At 39.4% G+C, this 23,280-nt stretch overlaps 2 protein-coding genes across 2 annotated transcripts; both read right to left on the reverse strand.

The window, feature by feature from the left end:
• Window positions 1-10,375: 10,375 nt before the first annotated feature.
• On the reverse strand, window positions 10,376-13,046 carry LOC134664697 (uncharacterized). The gene is made up of 3 exons (XM_063521441.1): window positions 12,324-13,046; window positions 11,832-12,062; window positions 10,376-10,559 (listed from the first exon to the last, which is right to left on the reverse strand). The coding sequence occupies exons 1-3, from the start codon at window positions 13,044-13,046 to the stop codon at window positions 10,389-10,391; spliced, it is 1,125 nt and encodes a 374-aa protein (XP_063377511.1). The 3' UTR covers window positions 10,376-10,388.
• A 2,342-nt stretch (window positions 13,047-15,388) lies between these two features.
• Window positions 15,389-19,123, reverse strand: LOC134664698 (uncharacterized). The gene is made up of 3 exons (XM_063521442.1): window positions 18,386-19,123; window positions 16,282-16,512; window positions 15,389-15,517 (listed from the first exon to the last, which is right to left on the reverse strand). Exons 1-3 carry the CDS (start codon window positions 18,773-18,775, stop codon window positions 15,389-15,391), a joined length of 750 nt encoding a protein of 249 aa, XP_063377512.1. The 5' UTR covers window positions 18,776-19,123.
• Between the last annotated feature and the right edge of the window lie 4,157 nt (window positions 19,124-23,280).

Below are 23,280 nucleotides of genomic sequence, written 5' to 3' on the forward strand. Positions count from 1 at the left end.
CCGTAATCGAAAAACGCAACATTATCGAATGAGGCATCGACTGCTATATAACCGGCCGTAAAAACCCATCTTTACGGCCGCTGCAAGCTCTATGTGTTTGTTTTGGTTTATAACAATGTTTCCATTCACTGTCTATGCTTCATAAATCAATGGTTAAACTACGTTTACTGGCAGTATATCAGTCTATTTTCTATTCCGTTTCAACACATTTTCACAAGACAAAGTTACGACTTTGACGAGCTATTGATTTGGTGGTAAAATATTTTTAACGGTACGACGTACGTTATTTTTACGAATAATTCAAACTTTAAACATTGAGCAATCTTTATTATGCTGCTTTCATCAGGTAAATATTATAAATATTATAAACTTTATAATTTTTAGTATATAATATAAAGTATATAATTATTCAAAAATTATGAATTTCGTTTGCTGGTCTTGCCCGGTAAGAAATAAGTATGCTAAAGTATCAATTCAATATCGATATTTAGCACTTTTCAAGTTTTCATGTTGCTACAACAACAGTATAAAAATCACTACGACAACAGTATAAACTTCCAAATCGGCAAACATTAAATATACAAAGAAAGGAAATCTTTCTTCAAACTGTCAATAGAACTGCCTAAGTTAGTGCATTCGAAATGAAATTAAGTTTTCTGGCGCAATGGGCGGCCGTAAATAAGGCCATTTCCAGTAACAAATCGCCTGACCGTTGCGGAGGACGGGAATCTGAGAATTATTGCCCTGTTTGTATAGAGAGGCTATAGAACGTACGCCAGAAAAGTGACCTTTTGTTAATTCATAAAGAAGACATTTAAATTCGGAAGCGTTGTCTCTCAAATGTTAACAGGCAAATTATAGATTCAAGTTCATTTTGAGATTTGTTACCTAATAAGACTCATAAGTTGCAATGTTTTTTTTGCGAGTTTATAATTATGGATTTGTTTGTTTGTTTATTTGTATCGTTGTCTCGATTGTATTGTAGGTACTTAAATCAAATAATTGCATGATACTTAAAGAACTTTTGTTCTTAAAATACCGATTAATGATCCCTAGAGGTATTTCTTCTTCCTCGCGTTATGCCGGCAATTTGACACGGCTCACATAGGAGCCTGGGGTCCGCTTGAAAACTAATCCCATGATTTGACGTAGGCACTAGTTTTTACGAAAGCGACTGCCGTCTGACCTTCCAACCCAGAGGGGAAACTAGGCTTTATTGGGATTAGTCCGGTTTCCTCACGATGTTTTCCTTCACCGAAAAGCGACTAGTAAATATCAAATGATATTTCGTACATAAGTTCCGAAAAATCCATTGGTACGAGCCGGGGTTTGAACCCGCGACCTCCGGATCCCTAGAGGTATTTATAAGACAAAATCTTTACCATTTTGTTTCCTCGCAAAACGCAACAATATAAAGGGTCGGTTGTTCAGTCTCAAACCATCTGTCACCGTTAAAGCGTTCGCTAATATTATTTGTATGGGAAATTTCATACTTTACTGCTGTTAAATGTGTTTGGTGCAACTGGGCTTAAGACACTAAAATTAGGTCACTCTCAAAGATAACCCTATAAATGTTTTGATCAGCAAACAAACTGCTTCCCATGGCACACTCCTAAAAAGAACAAAGCACAGCCGCCGGAAGTTGCGGAAGTCGCGTCATAAACATGGCCGACTGATAAGCTTATACAAGGTTCAGTCGGCGCGAAAGTGTGTCAGTAAATGACAACTTTAAACATTAAAATGGTAAAGGCAACATCACGTTTTAAAGGGTAACGTTCGGATGTTAAATAAGCGAATAAGCGCTGGTGGCCTAGCAGAAAGAGCGTGCGATTTTTATCATTTTCAATCCGGAGGTCGCGGGTTCAAACCCCGGCTCGTGCCAATGAGTTTTTCGGGTCTTATATACAAAATATCATTATTTCGATATTTACCAGTTGCTTTTCGGTGAAGGAAAACATCGTGAGGAAACCACACAAATAAGACCTAGTTTCCACCCAGAGGGTTGGAAGGTCAGATTCAGATGGCAGTCGCTTTTGTAAAAACTAGTCAATATTTGGGATTAGTTGTCAAGCAGACCCCAGGCTCCCATGAGCTTTGGCAAAATGCCGGGATAACGCGAGGAAGAAGAGGGTCCAAACTGCAGCTGCATTACTGTTGCAGCGTCGTTGTTGCCCCAGCTTTATCTATCAATTTTCTTGATATTCGCGGTATCACTGCCTCTTCCGCGATTATGTATGACATTCATTCTGTTAGTCAAAAAAAAAAACATTTATTTAGACCAAATAAACCCCATTTATACAATTTTCCTTCCTTAAACATAGATGACAAAAAAACATAACATAAATAATGATTTAAAATAGCATTGTTTGTAATCCAGCGGAGCGGGGAAGAGAACCAATGTATTGGTTCATTGAACACGTCTTCTCTCATCTCCACCTCAGTGGAAAGGCAGTCTTATCCCTTTCTCACGAATAACTTACTATTTTTTTTACTTCAATAAGACTAATAAGGAAGACGATTATTTTTGACTGATTGACACTTGTAGCGCGTTTATGAATAACGTCAATGAACATCATATTGTATCAATCTCACATTTCTGAATACGCCTGTATCCCGTTTAAAAATACCGCGAGGTGTTGGTAATGTTGGTATAAATATGGCGAACCGTTATGGCGGTAAATTCGTCGGCTATTAGACAAGACGTTAATTGGGGCCATAAATATAGTATGTTAAACAAACAGGCTGTGCGCTATGGGCTAAGAGCGAACACTTTGTAGAGGAGACCTGTGGGGGTCTAGATTCTAGAAAAGCTTAGTGTGGGTCGAGCGCAAAAGGGTCCGTCTAAAATGTTTAAAAGGCGGACGGGAAGAGGATTGTGTTATGACATTTTGCCTAAGGAACTCTAAAAATGTGCGTGCGGCACTTATTTACTCTGTCCAAAGCCGTTTCTGTCCAGTCGACGGTGCCTATAGTCCGTTTTTTTTAGCATTAGAAAGAACTTCGCAGAAGTTCGCTTGTGGTTCTAAATCTGGCACTTTTAGCGGTAACAATTTGAAGTAAATTATATGTATTGACCATGCTACATTAGATAATTCAATCATTATTAACAATTAACGAGCCTGATAAAAACTGCACGCTTGCTTCTGCGGAGTTCTTTCTAATGCTAAAAAAAACGAACTTTAGTTCGCTAAGGTCTTTCTGAGTACGCTCTCCAGACTGCGCGACGGCTTTGGACAGATTAGCGGTCTTTGGTGTCGGAGGCCAAGATCCACTTCGCGTCGTTGCGTCAACGCAGTAAGTAAGTAAAGCACTTATTTATTACCTATATATACCGGGATTCAAACCGCCGGACCATCGGCTTCATAGGCAAGATTACTGCCGACAAGACCAGACCAGACGTCGAACGAAACTACACTAGTTACCTATCTACAGAGTAAAAGACAACTATGTACCGTAAAACGGGGTGAGTAGGTTTCGCGGGGAGAGTTGGGTTATGAATGGGGAGAGGACGTTTGAGAGGGGGGTGAGAAGGGATTTTAAGGCTACTGCTACAAAAATAATGTATTCCAATTTAAAATGGGGCTATAGTAATACGCATAATAAAAAAAAATCGATCCAACAATCTTCCAAAATCACCTTTGTATGAAAAACCCTCTCATCCCAAATACGAGGCACTACGGGGTGAGGTGGGTTTTCCTCTTTATCGTCAAAGTTATGAAATGGAACTACCCAAAATAAAATACAAACTAAAATACAAACGTCCGAACCACTTATTATATACACCATTCAGTATTCACATGTGAAAATAAAATTTTATCGAGGTTTGAAAGTCAAATTTCACCCAACTCACCCCATTTTACGGTACCTACTTAATTTAGAAAAGAGAGAGAGGGTAAAATGTTCAACTGTCTATGAGAGTATTAGTTACTCTTTGGTCTGTGTTGACGAAATAAGCCGTCTTTTAACGATATAATCGTAAACAGACTCGCTCTGCTATAGTAATTTATTACTCACAGCTTGTTGTGTTGCTCTCACTTACACAAGAGCGTATCTGATGGCGCTGCGTGTTGCTGTCTCACTTACACAAGAGTGTATCAGTGAACAATATAAATAGTGCAGCTACAGGAGTCAACAAAGTTAAATAGCTTGTATGTATATAAGATTTAAAGTCAAGGTTTAATTGTTTTAGGAATAAGTTACCTGTTACCTATACCTACTTAACTACTGTTGTATGCTGTACAAAATGTTTTTTTATGCTGCACGCTATTATTATAGGGGCCCACTGATTAACAGTCTATAACAGGTAAGATAACGGACACGAGACAAAGCCATTTTTTTTATTTGATTTTACAAATGAATTTCATTCCATTCGGTATAAGAATTAAAAAACTTCAATATCCTCTCAGGAGACAATGCGCGTGAGTCGGCCAGAGTTTGCAGATGCTTACCGCGAACCACGTTCGACGTGTTGCCTCTCTGTCACATTTACGTACGAATTTACAAGTGCGACAAAGAGGCAACACTTTGAACGTGGTTCGTGATAGTCCCTCAGGTTTCCCACACGGCCGGCTACAGGACGATACTTACTTTACTTCTCGTAATCCCGCGAAACCGAAACTTCGGCCAGGGCTGTAACCGCGAAATACGAATTTCGCAAATTGCGGCCATTTTTCTCTGTCGCTCTAACTACGCCTTCATTGGAGTAAAAGCGAAAGATCCCCGCAATATGCGAATTTCGGTTTTCGCGGGTCGCTCAGATACTATAAAGTACTAAGTGGTTCGCGGTTATAGTCCTGCCTATACCCATATCGTTCGCTCCCAAACACAAGCCACACCGAACCCATTACTTTTTATGACATGTTTAAAATTATACTAATTAAGAAAGGTAAACAATAAACAAGTTAGTTTATTACACGTCAAAGTGTAGAACACGTGAACGTTAGTGTAAACACCGAGATCCATTAGAACGCTTTATGGCGGACAGAAAGACAAACAAACTGGCTGAAGGAAGACATTATTCATATTGGTTTTATAGCGTTTGATGAATAAATGTGGATGTGGCTGAGTGGTTCAGTCGGGTGACTTTAAAACTGAAGGTCTCGAGTTCGAATCGTGGGCCGCATCATGTATGTATGACATATTATTTGGATACCTACCACTAGTTTTATTAATAACATTAAACGTCTTAATAAGGCCAAGCTCATATATTCTCTCTTTTTTATGAAAAACTAATATCTACGCCAATTCTTGAAGTTAGTCAAGTCTTCCTTGAGCTTCTACAACTGAGAAAACACTGTGCCGGCTGTACACATTCGTAAAGAGCCTCTCGCCGAGAGTCTCGGCTCCAATCCGATTCGATCGGAGAAGGACAGACGAGAAGGGAGGGATGTAGGATGTACATACTTGATCCGGCCTGTTTCTGGGTATCTCGACGAGTTTATACAGCGGCATTACATTTTAGAACCCTATTCTATTTTCGAGAGCAAGGTGCCGAAGTTAACCAACGTAAACCTATTTTTCTTAAAAAAAGTTTGTATTTAAGTAGCATAATTTATTTAAGTCATCAACAATCATAAAAATATCATCAATTCCCGCCTCATTTTTACAGCTTTAAATTATAATAGACATCCAAATCTCCAATATCCGACCGCCGTCGGCTTACTTTATAAATTACGTTGTTTTGTCAGGTTGTTAGCTACTTACCATTCCGAATAACCCATAAATATAGTTTGGGAGCCGGTGTACCGAAATAAAACTTGTCTAAAATATGGGGGCTCTAACAAGACATTACGTCGGAAAATAAAAAGTAAGCGGAGCGGTAGCGGTTAATCTGAGCCGACGACGAGCCGGGAGACGCAGTAATTGAGAGAGAAACAGTAAGACAGTGTACTAAAGGATCACGCGAGAAGTGTTCAAGAAGCGCTGGTGGCCTAGAGTTAGACCAAGAAAAGTCTGCTGCTATTTTGATAGCCCACGCAGTGCAACGTGCAACTGTTATTTTATAGTTACGTCATAATTTCATAGAACTCTGACGTTTAAAGTAACAATTGTACTGCGTGGTCTATTAAAATCTCTGCAGACGTTTCTTGGTCTAACTCTAGCATCGGTAAGAGCGTGCGACCTTCAATCCGAAGGTCGCGGGTTCAAACCCTGGCTCGTATGACTCGTACTAATAAGTTTTTCACAATTTATGTGCGAAATATTATTTGATATTTACCAGTCGCTTTTCGGTGAAAGAAAACATCGTGAAGAAACGTGGTCAGATGGCAGTCGCTTTCATAAAAACTAGTGCTTACACCAATTCTCGGGATTAGTTGCTAAGTGGACCTCAGGCTCCCATGAGCCATGCCAAAATGCATTCCAGCATGAGGAGAGGAAGAAGAAAAAGGTTCACCTCACTCCTGTGGATACCTGTGTATCCAATAATAGCGCACATTGTGGTTTAAGATGAACGCCCTGCAGCTGATAAAAAAAATTGAAGCGTTAACATACTGTTAAAATTTCCACACTGTACATTTATTAATTATGGTTGCTTATCACTTTAATTTGAAGGTATATGCCTAATGGTGCCTATTATATATCCAATGCATACTGCTATATTCTCCCAACTGCAGACGGCTTCAAAGTAGCGCCAACGTTAATCACTCTTCCACTCAACTGTACGATGGTTATCTGCTTATTGCCTGTAGTGCACACTTTAAATTATGTTGACGCCGACTGTACAGCATCGTGTTTCGTGCCTCTATGTTGTAAGTGCCTATAATTTCCACACTGTACATTTATTAATTATGGTTGCTTAGCACTTTAATTTGAAGGTATATGCCTAGTGCCTACATATCCAATGCATACTGCTATATTCTCCCAACTGCAGACGGCTTCAAAGTAGCGCCAACGTTAATCACTCTTCCACTCGACTGTACGATGGTTATCTGCTTATTGCCTGTAGTGCACACTTTAAATTATGTCGACGCCGACTGTACAGTATCGTGTTTCGTGCCTCTATGTTGTACTTACTTACTTACTCCTCTGGCGCAGCGACCCAAAGTGTGTCTTGGCCTCCAACACGACTGCTCGCCACTGATCCCGGTCCTGTGCCGTATCGCGCCAGTTCTCAACCCGGAGCTCGCGCAGATCAGCGTCCACCACATCCGCCCATCGATACCTAGGCCTACCAACCGTGCCTCTATGTTGTAAGTGCCTATAATTTCCACACTGTATATTTATTAATTATGGTTGCTTAGCACTCTAATTTGAAGGTATATGCCTAGTGCCTACATATCCAATGCATACTGCTATATTCTCCCAACTGTAGACGGCTTCAAAGTAGCGCCAACGTTAATCACTCTTCCACTCGACTGTACGATGGTTATCTGCTTATTGCCTGCAGTGCACACTTTAAATTATGTCGACGCCGACTGTACAGTATCGTGTTTCGTGCCTCTATGTTGTAAGTGCCTATAATTTTAACGCTCGCTTTGAGGTTCTAAGATATGGCTGGCGTCTGTCTTTAATATTTTCCATTAGGGTATGAAGCATGATTTAATGAGTTTTTGTGACATAATGGTGCAGTATATGGGTAGCTTAAGGGACCCTTTTCGACCGCCGTTGCTCAGCAAGAGGAGAATTATTTTAATTTAAATAAACACTTGTTGGCTGCGTGACCAATTACATGCAACTTTTTTATTGACATGAGACTAAACGTGAGAATATGTATTATCACTATATCCTATAGCTATAGACGGTAACTCTACCTTCCATACCTCTAGGGCATTCGTGGGCGGAATCAAAACTTGGCCTTTTTACAGGTCTCTATCTATAGGCTCTCTCGCCGTAGGTCAGTTAGCTCCCTGAGCCCCTTGTAATAAAATCAGCACAACTAGAAACAATGATATTACATATTCAACCATAGTGTATCAAATTCTCTTAGGCATTAGGTACTAAGTATGAGTTATTATTGGGTCAGTGATGATTATTTTAGCGTTCGAAACATAGAAGGGTAACTAACAAATAAATAAATAAATAAATATTGGAAACATCTTACACAGATCGATCTAGCCCCAAACTAAGCATAGCTTGTACTATGGGTACTAGGCGACGATATACATACTTATGTAGACAAATACATACTTATATACGTATGTAGAATACACCCATGACTCAGGAACGAATATCTGTATTCATCACACAAATAAATGCCCTTACCAGGATTCGAACCTAGGACCATCGGCTTTGCAGGCAGGGTCACTACCCACTAGGCCAGACCGGTCGTCACAATTGTATTGGTAGTTACGAACGGTAATATCGCCTGACTCATTGACTTTTGACTGCTTCTAAGTAGTCTAGTAGTAATCGGTGACAGGTCGCTATTCCAGGGCTGTACCCATCCTTCGGTGTATCTATTTACAAATTCATTATATGCACAAGTCTGTTCAAAATACGATATACATATTAACAAATGAGACTGGGGCAAAATCGGTCGGGCAAACCGGCGTCTTTCCTGGGGACATCAGAGAATAATATTTAAAAGTATTAATTTGACTTTATCCTTATAGACATGTTAAAACTTTATGTTTCTTAAAATTGTATGATGAAAGTCTTCGAAAAATATATATTGTTAAATTTTGTAATGTTTATGAAAACATATTATTTATTGCCTTTACTTCCGGCGTTCGTTTCGAAATTCGCGATAGACCCGGGTATAAAATATTATATTTTAAAATGTGTTCCAAACGCGAAAGTTTTACAAATAAGACGCCTGTCAAAATATCCCCTAAACAGGTTTAAAATCCTTTTAAATATACCGCCCCTTGCCAAAACACACACACAGTTTCAGTAGCAGGCCTAGCAGGTGACAGCCCTGGCGGCGACTTCAAAGGCCGCTTTGTGCCCCTTTTTATGCCGCCACGATTTCGTAATAAACCGCTGGTGTCGCCTGTTATCGTTCACGACTTGTTTCATGGGATAGTCCGCCGTGTTTTGGCTTTATTAGATTTTCAACAGACATACAGAAATACTTTTCTATTTTATTCCTTTTTCAGGTGCCAGAAGTTGCCATGGTATAGAGTGACATCGAATCTAATAAACATTTGGTAAGTATGTACTTAAAGTCAGACCGTAAAAAGTCTGCAGCGATTTTGATAGCCCACGCAGTGCAAGTGTCATTTTTAACGTCAAACTTCTATGAAATTATGACATATAATTAACACTTACGCTGCGTGGGCTATCAAATCCGCTGCAGACTTTTATTGGTGCGACTTTAGTATAATTATTGGGTAGGTATGTTACGCGACAAGTGAAAATGGTCTCAGGATTTATTAGAGACGTCATTAGTTATGTTGACTGTGAGGGGGTCATAAGATCAGGTGTTACGAACTTAATACTAATTGCTTCGAATAGATACAACATAATTTATCATTTATATATATCCAATCGTGATCTCAGAACTGCCAGTCCAATTATAATTTACAATGCACATTAACAGTAAACATTTTCCTAACAAGACAACATAAACTAATTATATTAAATTACATTTACCCTACTTACGTATAATAATATAAATTGTAATAGAATGTCATATACTAACGAAAAAGTGGCCAAGCCCTTCGGTGGCCAAAAATGGAATCGAAATGTCTGGTAGGTACCATATTTAGCTCGTTGCAAAAAATACTTAGTAATAACTAACTACTTAGTAATAACTAAGTATTTTTTTTAGGTTAGTCAACCATTTTTATATCACGACATTCAGAGTAGGGGACTATTTATCTTTGACTTATGCTTAATGCACAACCAATTACATAAACTAATGAAATCTAGGGCAGATATCAGCAGATAATCTATTATCTTCTCGCCATGCAAATGTAATCGACGCCGATATTTTAACTGGCAATAATGGATGATAATGGCCTGCATACTGCATAGATAAGCTGCAGCGGTACTATAATAGTGTGGTTAAAAATGGCGATGATAATAATTATTATCTTGTAAAATTACTACCTAGTTGTCAGATTTCTGTAAATGTAAATATAATATAAGTACCTACTGTACTTTTGTTTCTGCTAGTCCATCAGTGCTCAGTGCATCAGTGCGTTATTTCTAGTTGCGTAAGTATATATGTTTTTACGTTAACAACAGCATTGCATCTCCTGATGATGCCTCATAGAGAGGCAAAATATGTGTCGAGTTTTGTTCTATATTTAGATGGTGGTTTGTTATAGGTATTTATTGGGGTATTTGTGTCCGCGGTGAGAGGGTGTTAACAAAAATTACGAAAGTAATTTCATGATTCTACCTGAACTTCACCATAAACATTTTCACGAAAAAGTCCTAGAACTTTATTTTTTAATCTTCTGACAATGTTTACTGTTTTTAATTCTGGATATCACTTTAGTCTATAAAATCCCCCACTCCGTGTAATCCTGCACCAGTTCGCGGAACCGTTCGACGAACAGTTTGTTCACGCCCGGCACGCACTCTCCGCGCTCGAAGTTCGGAGCGCTGTCGGCGTCCGCCGTCGCGAACGGCAGTGACGACGCCGCCACGCAGAGGCTTATAGGCAGTTTCTGACAAACAAACACTAAATGTAACACTAATTTTAGAATTCTAAGGCCCACTTGCACCAGTCCACTAATCCGGTGTTAACCGGTTAGACCTGGATTTGCCATGGTTACCAGTACAATTTGACACTAGGTTAACGGTTTAACCGCTTAACCCCTGGTGAGTGGGATTTTGCAAGTGGGTCTAAAGGTGTCATTCGGATGGAAACTGCAGATCCATTTTCTGGCGCTGATGCCGATTTCCGTGATCAAAAATGTGACCAATTGAACGTTATAATCGCAACAGTAATGAGACAGGAATTTTATTAAGGAAATACAGCAGTGTTGATACATAGTGAAGTATGTACGAGTCAAGTCCGGATTCATCCTGAGGGCCGTGAAGTTGGAATCTCGACACAGTGTGAATTTTAATTCTTTTGTGCTGAGCGTTCCGACTGAACATCTAGCGACCTTCACCAAGGAGGAGTTTTGGCCGAAGGGTGTCAAGTTCCGTCGGTTCCGCGGCCGGCTCCCTGACACTGCGGGGTTGCGAACTGCATCGCAGCCATAATTGTGTTTTTAGTTTTAAGATATATTTTGTATTAATATGTATGCTAGTTTTAAGGTATTTATCTATGGGCCAATAGTTGCCTGAAAATAAATGTTTTCATTCATTCATTTTCATTCATTTTCATTCATTTCATTCATTCATTCATAATTTCGCAACAGCAATTCAGCAGTAGATTTGTGTTGCGATATAGCTAAGTTTATTTACGTAATACTATTTAGGTACGTAATATTTGCGTATGCCAAGTAATAACAGAACGAATTAAAATTATTTAATTAAGATTTTGCAAGTAATTGTAATTGCCATAATTTAAGGGCAACAAAAAGTTTATCTAATCTGAAATAAGGAAATACAAAATACGTAATATTATGTATATTTAATTAAGTAATTCTTGAGACAATAATCTAATGCCTTTCTTTCTTATCAGAGTCATAAGTACTCCTAAATATAAAAACTAGAGTCAGACCGAGAAAAGTCTGCAGTGATTTTGATAGCCCACGCAGTGCAAGGTGCAAGTGTCATTTTAAACGTCAAACTTCTATGAAATTATGACGTATAAATAACACTAGCACTGCGTGGGCTATCAAAATCGCTGCAGACTTTTCTTGGTCTAACTCTATCATAATTATCCTATTTTTATTTCATTCGACTATTTGCAGCCTTCCATAAAATATGTTTACCGTAAAATACCTAGATTCCATAAACCCCTTAACCATTAATTAATTTCTTACCGCTTTCATGTCGCTTTCAAATTCTTCTCTCCCATACACATCATCTGGCTGCAGACCAAGATCCTCCATCATCAAAGCCAAATGTTTGTAGTAGTGGTCTACCAGCTGGTGGAAATGATGCTTCCGAAACTGTTGATCGGAACTCATCAAGATGAAGTAAAGGAGATCAGCCACCGGGCACCCTGGTCTCGACAATTGATAGTCCACGGGAATCACGTGATATTCTCCATTCTGGAATGAAACCCAGTAAAATATTTACGTCCATGAAGTTTTTTTTATCAAAAGAATTACTAGTCTCTAACCAATGACTCATGATGATGAGGTCTTAAAATGAAGCTCAAATAAATTATTTGACTTTGTAAGTACTATGAATGTATAAGAGCGGCAAATAATTTGACTTTATTGAAAAACTAGTTATATCAGCAATAACATATCAATGATATATTCATCTAAAAGACTTAGATGAAAACCTAAATTATTTCACATACTTACTACGTGTTTATACATTAAATTACTTGGGCGGAAATCACCATGAATTATCACTGTCGTAGTCCGAGGTTCACTCAAATCCAAATTTTTACTGAGACCCTCAGACCCCTCAAGGAGCTTAGAGAGTTTATCTCTGTCTTCTTCATCAACAGCTGCCATAGCCCCATCGCTTATACCTTCCAAATGAGGGCCTGTGAAAATCGCCCTAGGGAATTCTAACTCTTTCACAACTTTCTTGAACTCCTCTGGATATTCGTTCTTGAAAGCTAAAGAAAGTGCATGAAATCTGGCTAAAGCTTCCACAGATTTGGATGCATATTTCCAGTCAATACTCTTGAATCTATCATATACTTCGTATCCTTTAGATGCTAGGTTCTCCATCACTATGATTCTATCTACGCTCTTGTAGAATTTAGGGAATGTAAATCTTTCTATTATCGCATGTTCGTCTTGCGATCTTTCGAAAGCGTTTGATACTGTTGTGAGGACGATCGTTTCTGTGCGAAATACGTGCTTGCTTGCGTCGACGAGAGAACCCATTGAGACGGCTTTTACAAATAATTGAAGAGTACTTTCAGGAGTAGCAATAGAAGCCTCGTACAAACCTGAGGTGTAGTTTGCACCATCACTGGTAATGGGTTTAATTTTTACATCGTAAGCGTTAGGGAATTTCTCTTTGACGATGAAATTTAAAACTTCATGCACTTTTTTCTCTGCGCTCGTCATGGTTGAAACTTAAAAACGGACTATAACATTTCATCAGTTACGGAGATTTTTATTATGTTAGTTATCTGTGATTACACAAATTTAATCACAAAAGTCAACTGTTACGTTATTCTCAAATAGTCATAAAAATCCAAGGACTTAGGTATTTTTTTGCCGTGTGCAGAGCTATAAATTAGAGCTCGCGGTCACGTCTGGGTTCCGTGTACCCGTTTCCGGGGCTCCGGTCTCGTGTTACAGGAAACCAGATGTGTAGCCCGTTTGGAACGGGTACTTAAGGTCCATGTACAGTGTACCCGTGTTACCCGTGTGTCCGGATCCACGGATATGAATTACACAAGGGTCCGGCCCGTTCTCAACGTATAGTGCGACGTAAGAGCGAAGAATGAAAAGTTTATAACGAACAATAATACATTACCAATAACAAGTAAAACGAAAAAAATAGAACAACAACAACTAGGTGTGACCGCGGCTCCGGAGCCGAACGCACTACACGGGCACGGACTTTGACGGGTTCTCGTAGTTCGGACGATTAACACCGCCGGGGCTAAAGGTGGGATCAGAAGATTCACTCGAATGAATGTCCACTTAAGTGAATGATTCATTTTTCTTTCATTGCATGTTCACACGGTGCTGGTGCTAAGATTATTCACTTTTCATTTTATTTCACTTTGGCGTCGAATGAAGTGGTGTCGCGTCTTGGATGATTTTTTATTTGTGATCATTTAATAAAGATGCTATAACAAGCAAAAAGCAAAGAAAACGTCGACGGTGGTGGGTGCGAGCTGTGAATACATTGGGGAAACCAGGTAGCCATTGAAGATCCTGAATTGTATCGCAATCATTTGCAGGTGAATTAAAGTTATTTTGAAGAACTTTTACTATTAAGTAGTTGCATCAGCGGTGGCAGCATGGTTCCATTTTTATCGCCTGTCACTATGCTCATCACTATCGCACTCTTGCACGCTTGTTAGAACGTGACTTGCATGGTATAAGTACCTAGCGGAATAAATATTCCAATTTTACTGCAATACGTTGCAAGTGGCGATTGTTTTGGAACTCTGGAAATTCTGGAATATCTTTACAGATACAGAGTACCTTCCAAGAAGTCTAGTTACTACTGCCCCCAGGATTAGAGAAAATTATGCAAAATTGGAATGAACATTCACTCGTATATTCACACCGTTCATTTGTTGTTCATTCAACCGAATGACGACGTTGCGAGTGAAAGATGACGAATGAAAATATCCAACACTGCTGGATCATTTCACTAATGAATTAAATTTTCGCTTTTGGTTCATTTTGTGTTCACATGTGTCACTTTGAGTGAAAGATGAATAATGAAACACGAAAATGAACACAAAATGAACCGTCTGATCCCACCTTAAGAACACGGACGCACGGGTTGGTGTGTACTGTGTAGCACGTATATCGGGAGCCCTACTATATATGCGTAAATTGCAATACTGTAACTTGTAAAAGCCTTTTTACTTTTTACGATTTAAGTATGTTAAGTATTATGAATAATGTTCTCGAAGAAACTCATTATGTACAAAAAGTGCCTCTTATTTAGCCACTACATTTAAAGGAATATTCTATCGCGTCAATTATGTGATTCATGATCATGTGCTAGCCCGGCTGCGTGCGTGAATTGGAGTCTTGAGATACCTATTACTTTTTTTGTTAAATCACTTCGTATGTTATAATTTTTATGTATTATATCATGACTTGACACATAAAGCTTTCTTTTCTTTCAAAAGTATCAAAAGTATAATTTTTGAAATAAATCGCTCGTCTAAAACTGCTACTTTTCAGTCTACTACCATTATGTGAGGTAAGGACAGGTTACAAAACTTATAAGTGGTGGTTTACATACATACATACCTTGTATAAAAATGTAAGGGGATGGATAATGAAACTCACAAAAAAAATATGAAAGCTCTTTATTTTATGTTTTGAAAATCCAAATTTAAGAACCTGCTAAATTAATGGAAAAATTGATTAGCAAATACAAAAAAAATGGACGTTTATTCTTTATTTATACCTTCACACCTCGTAGGTACCTCAAAGCTACAGTCATCTATATAACCCCCCATTGCTTCAAGTCTTGCATCAGTCCGCGAAACCGTTCAACGAACTGGGGGCCGATTTTTGAATTTCGATCGCTCGATTTCGTCACTCGAAAATCAGTGGAAAACGGCGAAATGCTAATTTTTGAAATACGAGCGATCGAAATTTGGAATCTAGTGGTATTGACCACTCGATTTCAATTCTATTAGTAGAATTTAAACGCCTAGTAGTGGAGACATCATTTAACGAAATACACGAAATCGAGTGTTCGAATTTCAAAAATTGGCCGCCTGTTCGTTCGCGCGCGGCGCGAACTGGCCACTCGAGAATTTCGGAGCGCTGTTGACATCCACTGTCACGAATGGCAGTATTACCGCTGCAAGGCTGAGCGCCACGGGAAGTTTCTGGATAAACAAAAAACATACGTTCACGATAAGAAATTTAACCAAAGATTAACCAATGTGGAAATGTCAAATTTACTGTTCGATTTTTAGCCTTTCCATTGAAATGGAGATGACAGAAGACATGCAGTGCTATTGGTTGATTCCCGTACGGTACATCACCTTTCATAATCAGGATCTAACGAATGGAATGAGGTTCCCCTAGTCAGCCGTGGAAAAAATGCCGGCACAACTACTAACGACCTTTATTCGTAAAGGTACCACAAACTTTACTGCCTCTATGTTAAGTTCACACCCTCTTAACTTGTACTAGGAACTGAGAGTAACATCAGAACATCACAATGTTACTTCAAGTTCCTAGTGTATACTTGCACGTGTTTCTAACACCAACAGAATGCGAACCTAATATTTAATTAAGGCTTATAAATAATAATGAATGTCTGTCACCCTTATCAATGTTGACGTAAATCCTTAATACATATTATTTACTTCAACAGAACTATTATAATTACTATTGTCGATTACTTAATACTTATGCATTAAAATAATACGAAACAAGTATAAAGTCATCATCGTCATCATCTTCCTTATCATCATTATCCCAGCATTTTGCCACGACTCATGGAAGCCTGAGGTCCGCTTGACAACTAATCTCAAGAATTGACGTAGGTAGACAAATAAGACCAAGAAGGTGAAGTAGGGTAGATGAAACAAGTATAATATCAAAACCAATTAATTCTCAAACTCTAAAGAAGCATTGTTCTTACCGCTTTTATGTCACTTTCAAATTCCTCTCTCCCATACACCACATCCGGCTGAAGACCGAACTTGGTCATCATCAGAGTCAGATGCTGGTAGTAGTGGTCTAGAAGCTGATGGTAGTACTTTTTTCGGAATTGCTGGTCAGTACCCAGTAAGATGAAGTAGAGGAGATCGGATACCGGGCACCCTAGCCTGGCCGTTTGGTAGTCCACCGGAATGACGTGATATTCTCCATTCTGGGAAGAAATAAATTTTCATTTATTTACTAACCATAATTTAATATATATAATGTTCAAAGTATCCCAGCATTATTATTATATGTTTGTGTCTTTTTTTTTTATTATTATGAATGGGCTTACTCATGGCCACAGACTAGCCGAGGCGTAGACGTGGCCTACGATGGAGCAAGCTCGCCCAGAAGGTGCCTGTTCACTCTTGATTTGAAGGTTGCCGGGTTATAAGAACACGGAAATATAGACGCCGGCAAGGAATTCCATTCCTTGGCAGTGCGCATAAGGAAAGTAGAAGCAACGCGCTTCGTGCGAATTGGTGGAATATCTACCAAGTAAGGATGGAAACCGGCCGTGCGTCTAAAAGTCCGATGGTAGAATGGGGACGGTGGAATAAGCTCGTGTAGCTCTTGGGCACACTCCCCGAAGTGCAACCTGTAGAATACCGACAGGCTGGCGACTTTCCGCCGATGGGCCAAAGACTGAAGCTTAGCCGTTAGCTTCTTGTCGCCAATCATCCTCCTGGCTCTGCGCTCCACTGAGTCCAAAGCGGCGAGTTGGTATTTAGCTGAGCCATCCCACAGGTGGCTGCAATACTCCATACACGACCGGACTTGAGCTTTGTAAAGTGTTAGAAGCTGTCCAGGTGTGAAGTATCGCTTCACCTTATTTAGGACGCCCAGCTTTCTGGCCGCAGTTTGTGCTTTAGACTCAATGAAGCTGCCGAAGCTGAGGACTGAACTCAGCTCCATGCCGAGGAGTTCCAGGCTGTCGGCAATAGGTACAGATGCACCCCGGAAAGAAGGAGTCAGCTCGAATGGACTCCGTTTTGCGGAAAATAGACACGTCTGCGTTTTGGAGGCATTGAACGTGACCAGATTGTCATCACCCCACTGGGAAACGAGACTAAGGGTCAAGTTCATTCGCTCAACCATGGCCTCTCTCTGTGAACGTATATCCTCCCTGCTGTCCCCTGCACTAGCCAAATATCTCTCAACAACCGTACTGTCATCTGCATAACCTACAATGCTGGGTTGCAGCATGTCGTTAATGTGGAGCAGGAAAAGGGTTGCGGAGAGAACAGACCCCTGAGGAACACCGGCGTCAATGGCCATGAGGTCTGAAGAGCAGCCATCAATAACTACTCTGATCGACCGTTCACTCAAGAAATCAGATAGCCAGCTACAAAAGTCAGCAGGGATGCCGTATGCAGGAAGCTTGCTAAGGAGACTTGCGTGCCAAACCCTGTCAAAGGCCTTCGAGATGTCCAGTGAAACAGCAAGCGCTTCACCGTTCCTCTCGATGGCCTCGCCGCAGCAGTGCGTGACATACGCTAAAAGATCCCCAGTAGACCGACCTCGGCGAAAGCCATATTGACGGTCACTGAGCAGATCATTTGCTTCGAGGTATGCCAGCAGCTTGCCGTTAAGTACCCTTTCCATGACTTTACAGAGCATGGAGGTAATGGCGATTGGTCGGTAATTGCAGGGATCAGCACGACTACCCTTCTTGGGTACTGGCTGCACGTTTGCAAGCTTCCAGGATTTCGGCACCGTTCTTGTTTGGAGAGAGAGGCGGTACAGGCGTGTCAGTACAGAAGACAACTCAGGCGCACACTGCTTTAGTACACGTGCAGGTATACCGTCTGGTCCACTGGCCTTATTCACGTCAAGATTCTGCAGAGCTCGGCGTCTTTGTCTTTGTACTTGATTACTAAACATAAATAAAATTTTACATTTAGACCAAAACTATTTTAACAGTCTAACTGTCATACTCATGACATTCATGTTATCTTATACATATATCTATTCTAATTACAACAAAGTAAAACCATCGGTCAGAACCAACGTTCATTTAGCTAATTACGGTATGTACTTACAACTTCTTTATGCATCAAATTACACGCGCGGTAGTCCCCGTGGACGATAACTGCAGTCTTGCGAGGTTCAGTAAGATCCATTCCTTTACTCATACCCTTAGACCCCTCAAGGAGTTCACATAGTTTCTCTCTATCTTCTTTATCCACAGCTGCCATTGCAGCGTCAGTTTGACCGTCTGAATGAAAGCTTTTGTAGATATCCAGCGGAATATATAACACTTCCCCAGCTTTTCTGAACTCTTCTGGACATTCATTCTTGAAAGCGAAATCATGCATGATTTCATGTGCATGAAATCTGGCTAAAGCCTCTACAGATTTCGATGCATAATTCCAGTCAACAATCTTGAATCTATCATAAACTGCGTATCCTTTGGATGCTAAATTTTCCATGACAACGACTCCACCAACGTTCTTGTAAAACTTTGGAAATATAAATTTTTCTTTTATGCCATATTTGTCTTCTAATTTTTCATAAGCGCAGGTAAGTGACGTGAAGACGAAATTTTCTATATGGGAGAGGAGCTTACCTGAGATTATCACCCATTGATTCTACTTTTGCAAACAATTCCTGGGTTTCTTCAGGGGTAACGATACTAACTTCAAATAAAACTGAAGTATAATTTGCACCATCGGTGCTAATTGGCTTGATTTTAACATCGGACGCATTAGGAAATTTCTCTTGAACTATGCAATTCAAAACTTTCCGCAATCTTTCCTCAGCGTTAGACATTGTCAATGATTAAACTACGACTGTGATATAACAATATTTTCTTGTGTTTCTCGTTTTGTTATCTTTATTTTATTGCACACTTAATTTAATCAAAAAGTCAACTAAGAACATGTTTAACAATAGGTTTTGTTTTTGCTAGAAATATTTTATTCAAACAAGAGATAACTAGATTGATTGTAGTATTTACTCAAAACTACAAGGGCTTAAACAAGGCAAGGGCAAGGCCAAGGGATAAGTTCGCCTTTGTACTTCTTACTAATTGTATGTTATTTTTAATACTATGTCTTTTTGTACAATAAAGAGTGTACTACTCTACTGCGACTACTTGTCTGACGATGCTCAGAATAAGGTTCCGCGGCCGCTATTGCTAAAATGACACTGTTTACAATTTGAAAAATTGATTAGACTTTGAAACTTTGAAAAGTGTAATTAAATGCAATGCAGTCGAGACTAGAAAGGCCTACGGCTAAGGAGTAGATATAACAATAATTCCCTCGTTTATTGTTTGCATAAAATCCTGTTAAGTAACTATTATTGATAATAGATAGATAAATATTGACACCCCATAAATATCAAATGAAATCTGGGACAGAAGTTAGAAGATTATGTATTATCTTCACGCGATGCAAATGTAATCAGTAGCCATATTTAAACATGCAATTGAGATTGAGATTGAGATTGAGATATTTATTGATAAAATTATAAATAATTTTACACGTCACACAGCAGAATATATACATAGTTATCACTTATTTAAGTTATTAGTTACAATGACATCAGCAGTTCTCAACATAAATTCACTTATTGTATAACAAGCTAAACTAATTAACATTTTCTTAAGTTTACTTACAAATATTGCCTCACTAGCTGAGTTAATGACCTCTTTCGGAAGTGTGTTGTAAATTTTTACACCCATGACACCGAGTGACTTCCGAGCCTTGGCCAGTCGGCAGCGCGGGACCAGCAGGAGGTGCTCGCCGCGCGTGTTGCGACCGTGGTTCTGCCCACGAGTTGTATATAGCCCCAGATTAGACCTTACATATTTGTAGGCTGTTAGTATATAAACACATGGCAGCGTAAGTATTTTGTGTTCTATAAATAATGACTGCGCTGGATAATCATAGGGTTTCTTTGAAATTATCCTAAGGGCACGTTTTTGTAATCTAAATAGTCTATTGCATTCAGCTGCAGAAGCCCATAGTTCTACACCTTGAGTTAAAATTGAGTGGAAGTACCCATAGTATGCTATTCTGAGGTTTTGAGGCGTTAGAGATGGCGCGAGTCTAGAAAGGGCGAAGCACGCCGACGCTAGCCTGTCAGAGACCACATCTATATGGGGGGTCCAGGTTAGTCCCGAGTCTATAGTAAAACCCAGATATTTTGCTTTCTCGACCTGGGGGAGTTTTACATTGTTTACGACTATATCTAGTGGACATATACCAGTTTTACGAAGTTGAAAATGCATAATATTTGTTTTTTCAATATTAAGAAGCATGCCGTTAGACGAGAACCACTTGGCAATGTTATTAATTACTTTATGAGTTTTTATTTTTAAGTTGTTAAAATTATCTGCATTAACTATTATGCACGTGTCATCTGCGAACATAATATATTCAGGCTCAGGGCACGCCGTCATAATGTCGTTAACTAGTATCAAAAAAAGGTTATTGCCCATCATCGATCCCTGCGGTACCGCACAAGCCCCTACGGGTTCGAGGTTCGACTTCACGCCCAGAACGCTAGTGCTTTGTTGTCGATTGCTGAGAAAAGAGGCGATCGTGTTGAGAAAGCTACCCTCAAAGCCGTAGCGTGCCAGTTTCGAGAGGAGCAATGAGTGATCGATCATCTCGAAGGCGCGCGAAAGGTCACAGAATATAGCTGCGACCTGCCGCCCGCCCTCGAGATGCACCATCACTCGCGCGACCACATCGCGCGCCGCGTCCGTCGTCGAACGACCTGTCTGGTAGGCATACTGTTGGCTATTTAAAAGATTATTTGATGTAATATGATTCATCATTCGCGTACTTAATAGGCGCTCAAAGACCTTGGATATCGTAGGTATAAGGGATATCGGCCTGTAGAATTTAGGTATATGCATTTCACCCTTGCCCTTATAGATGGGCTGAATTTTAACTAATTTTAACGTGTCAGGATATACACCCGCATTAACACATTTATTAAATACAAAAAGCAGTAGGGATAGGACATTCGGTGGGAGGAGATCAATGACATAGGTCGTCATATCATTGATGTCCTTAGATTGTTTACGTTTAATGGCCTTACATGTCTTCACCATTTCCTCAAGAGTGAACGGTTTAAATAAGAAAGCAGATGGTACCTGTGGCAGATATCTGTCGAGATATGCGAGTGCATCATCTAGGCACGGGCGCGAGTCATTGTTCGTGTGAGTGTAGTAGTGGTTAAGCTGGGCAGCGGCAGCCGCGGCGCGCGCAGCCTCGCAGTCGCCCGGCGCACGGCTCACGAGCACGTCCAGGGGTCCGCTCCTGCTGCTACTGCGCCGGCATGTCTCTGACGAGATGACGCTCCACATAGCCCGACAAACACCGCCACCTGTACTACACACTATTTTGCTATTTATAAAGTCTACACGGTCATTACGTAAAGTAGCCCAATACGCTGTTTCCAATTTTAATAAGATCGAATGTAACTCGATGTCATTAGGTTGTTTAGATAATTTAACTTTAGTTGCACGCAATTTATGGCGTAGATTACGTAAGAGGTCATTCACCCATGTGTTTACAATCTTTTTAATAGGTTGTTTTCTCTTAGGAAAGTGAATATCATAATAGTGTTTAAGAATATTCATTACTGATGTAGTTATTTTATTGGGGCATTGATTTTTTAATAAAACGCAATCCCAGTCATATAACTCGAGACTCTGAGTAAAATTGTATTTGTTTTGACTTGAAAAAATTTGTTTACTTATGTACTTAATAGGAGAATCTGAATGATTAATATTTATAATGACATTTACACTTAAGTGATCAGACAGGTACATTTCTTTACAAGATACATCACAAATCATGCTCTTGTGTATGTTTGTATATGCATGGTCGATACAAGTTTCTGATGATGCAGTTATTCTAGTAGGTACGGTTACAAGTTGTCTAAAATTATGCTGTTTAATTGTATTCAGGAGACTTCGGGTGTTAGAACATTTAGTTAAGAGATCAATATTAATGTCTCCTACAAGTATAACATTATTATTCTGTATACTTTCTAGGTTTAACAATTCATCTAACTTTGTAAGATATAAAGGTACATCACCATTGGGCGGGCGGTAGATACACACAATGATAAGGTCCAGTCCAATGCACTCGATGGCACAGGCTTCGAAGTGGGCCTCGATGGATAACTCGGAGATCTCCCTGCGTTCCATTGTGATTATATCAGACTTCGTGTAGATACAGGCTCCACCACCTTTCTTTGTCTGTCTCGAGTACTGGGCGCGGAGGTAGTAGTTTAGGATGTTGATCGTAGAAAGCTGTGTTTGTTGAAGCCAATGTTCGGTGAAGCACAGCACGTCGAAGGAGTCTTGAATTTGAAGTTCACATTCTAGTCTATATGTTTTGTTTTCGAGTCTATTTATGTTGAGATGCAGGATATTTAATTTATCTTCGGTCTTCTTGGGCGAGATGTTATTTAAGTTATTACTGATAATGGACTGCATAATGCATAAATAATCATAAATCATACTTGTATTAGCAAAAGCATCCTAATGGTAGTTACAAAATAGTGGCGATAATTTAACTTGTGAAAGTTGGCTGTCGGTTACTAATAAAAATAAAACATTTAGATATGTGATAGACTAATGAAACATGTAATTTACAAATATATATTTATTTACACTTTTAATCTTGCAAATAAAGTTTAAGACGAAAGTGGACGACCCTCGCGCTTTCTATTCAAACGTAGTTCTCTATTTACTTAACTGGATATTAATATTATTGATAATATTTTGATGCAATTAGATGTATATCGGCCACATATATGCCCGTTTTTTTATTTTTTATTATTTCAAAAAATTAGGAAATTTTAAAAATTTGTATCAATAAGCTTTTTCACTCCTAATTCTTAAAATTATCGAGAAATCGGAAAAAGTCACACTAATATTACACACAGTGTGTTAGTGTGTGTGTTATAT

Source organism: Cydia fagiglandana, chromosome 5 (genome assembly GCF_963556715.1).
Source record: "Cydia fagiglandana chromosome 5, ilCydFagi1.1, whole genome shotgun sequence".
Classification (NCBI taxonomy): Eukaryota; Metazoa; Arthropoda; class Insecta; order Lepidoptera; family Tortricidae; genus Cydia; species Cydia fagiglandana.

Bases quoted from the DNA above. Each gene is read 5' to 3' on its own strand.
- LOC134664697 (XM_063521441.1), bottom strand. From the start codon at position 13,046: ATGACGAGCGCAGAGAAAAAAGTGCATGAAGTTTTAAATTTCATCGTC. The intron at 12,063-12,323 runs GTAAGTATGTGA...GTTTCATTCCAG, and splicing joins ATTTAATGTATAAACACGTA to AATGGAGAATATCACGTGAT. The intron at 10,560-11,831 runs GTAAGAAATTAA...TTTGTTTGTCAG, and splicing joins TTGAAAGCGACATGAAAGCG to AAACTGCCTATAAGCCTCTG.
- LOC134664698 (XM_063521442.1), bottom strand. From the start codon at position 18,775: ATGGAAAATTTAGCATCCAAAGGATACGCAGTTTATGATAGATTCAAG. The intron at 16,513-18,385 runs GTAAGTACATAC...ATTTCTTCCCAG, and splicing joins ATTTGATGCATAAAGAAGTT to AATGGAGAATATCACGTCAT. The intron at 15,518-16,281 runs GTAAGAACAATG...TTGTTTATCCAG, and splicing joins TTGAAAGTGACATAAAAGCG to AAACTTCCCGTGGCGCTCAG.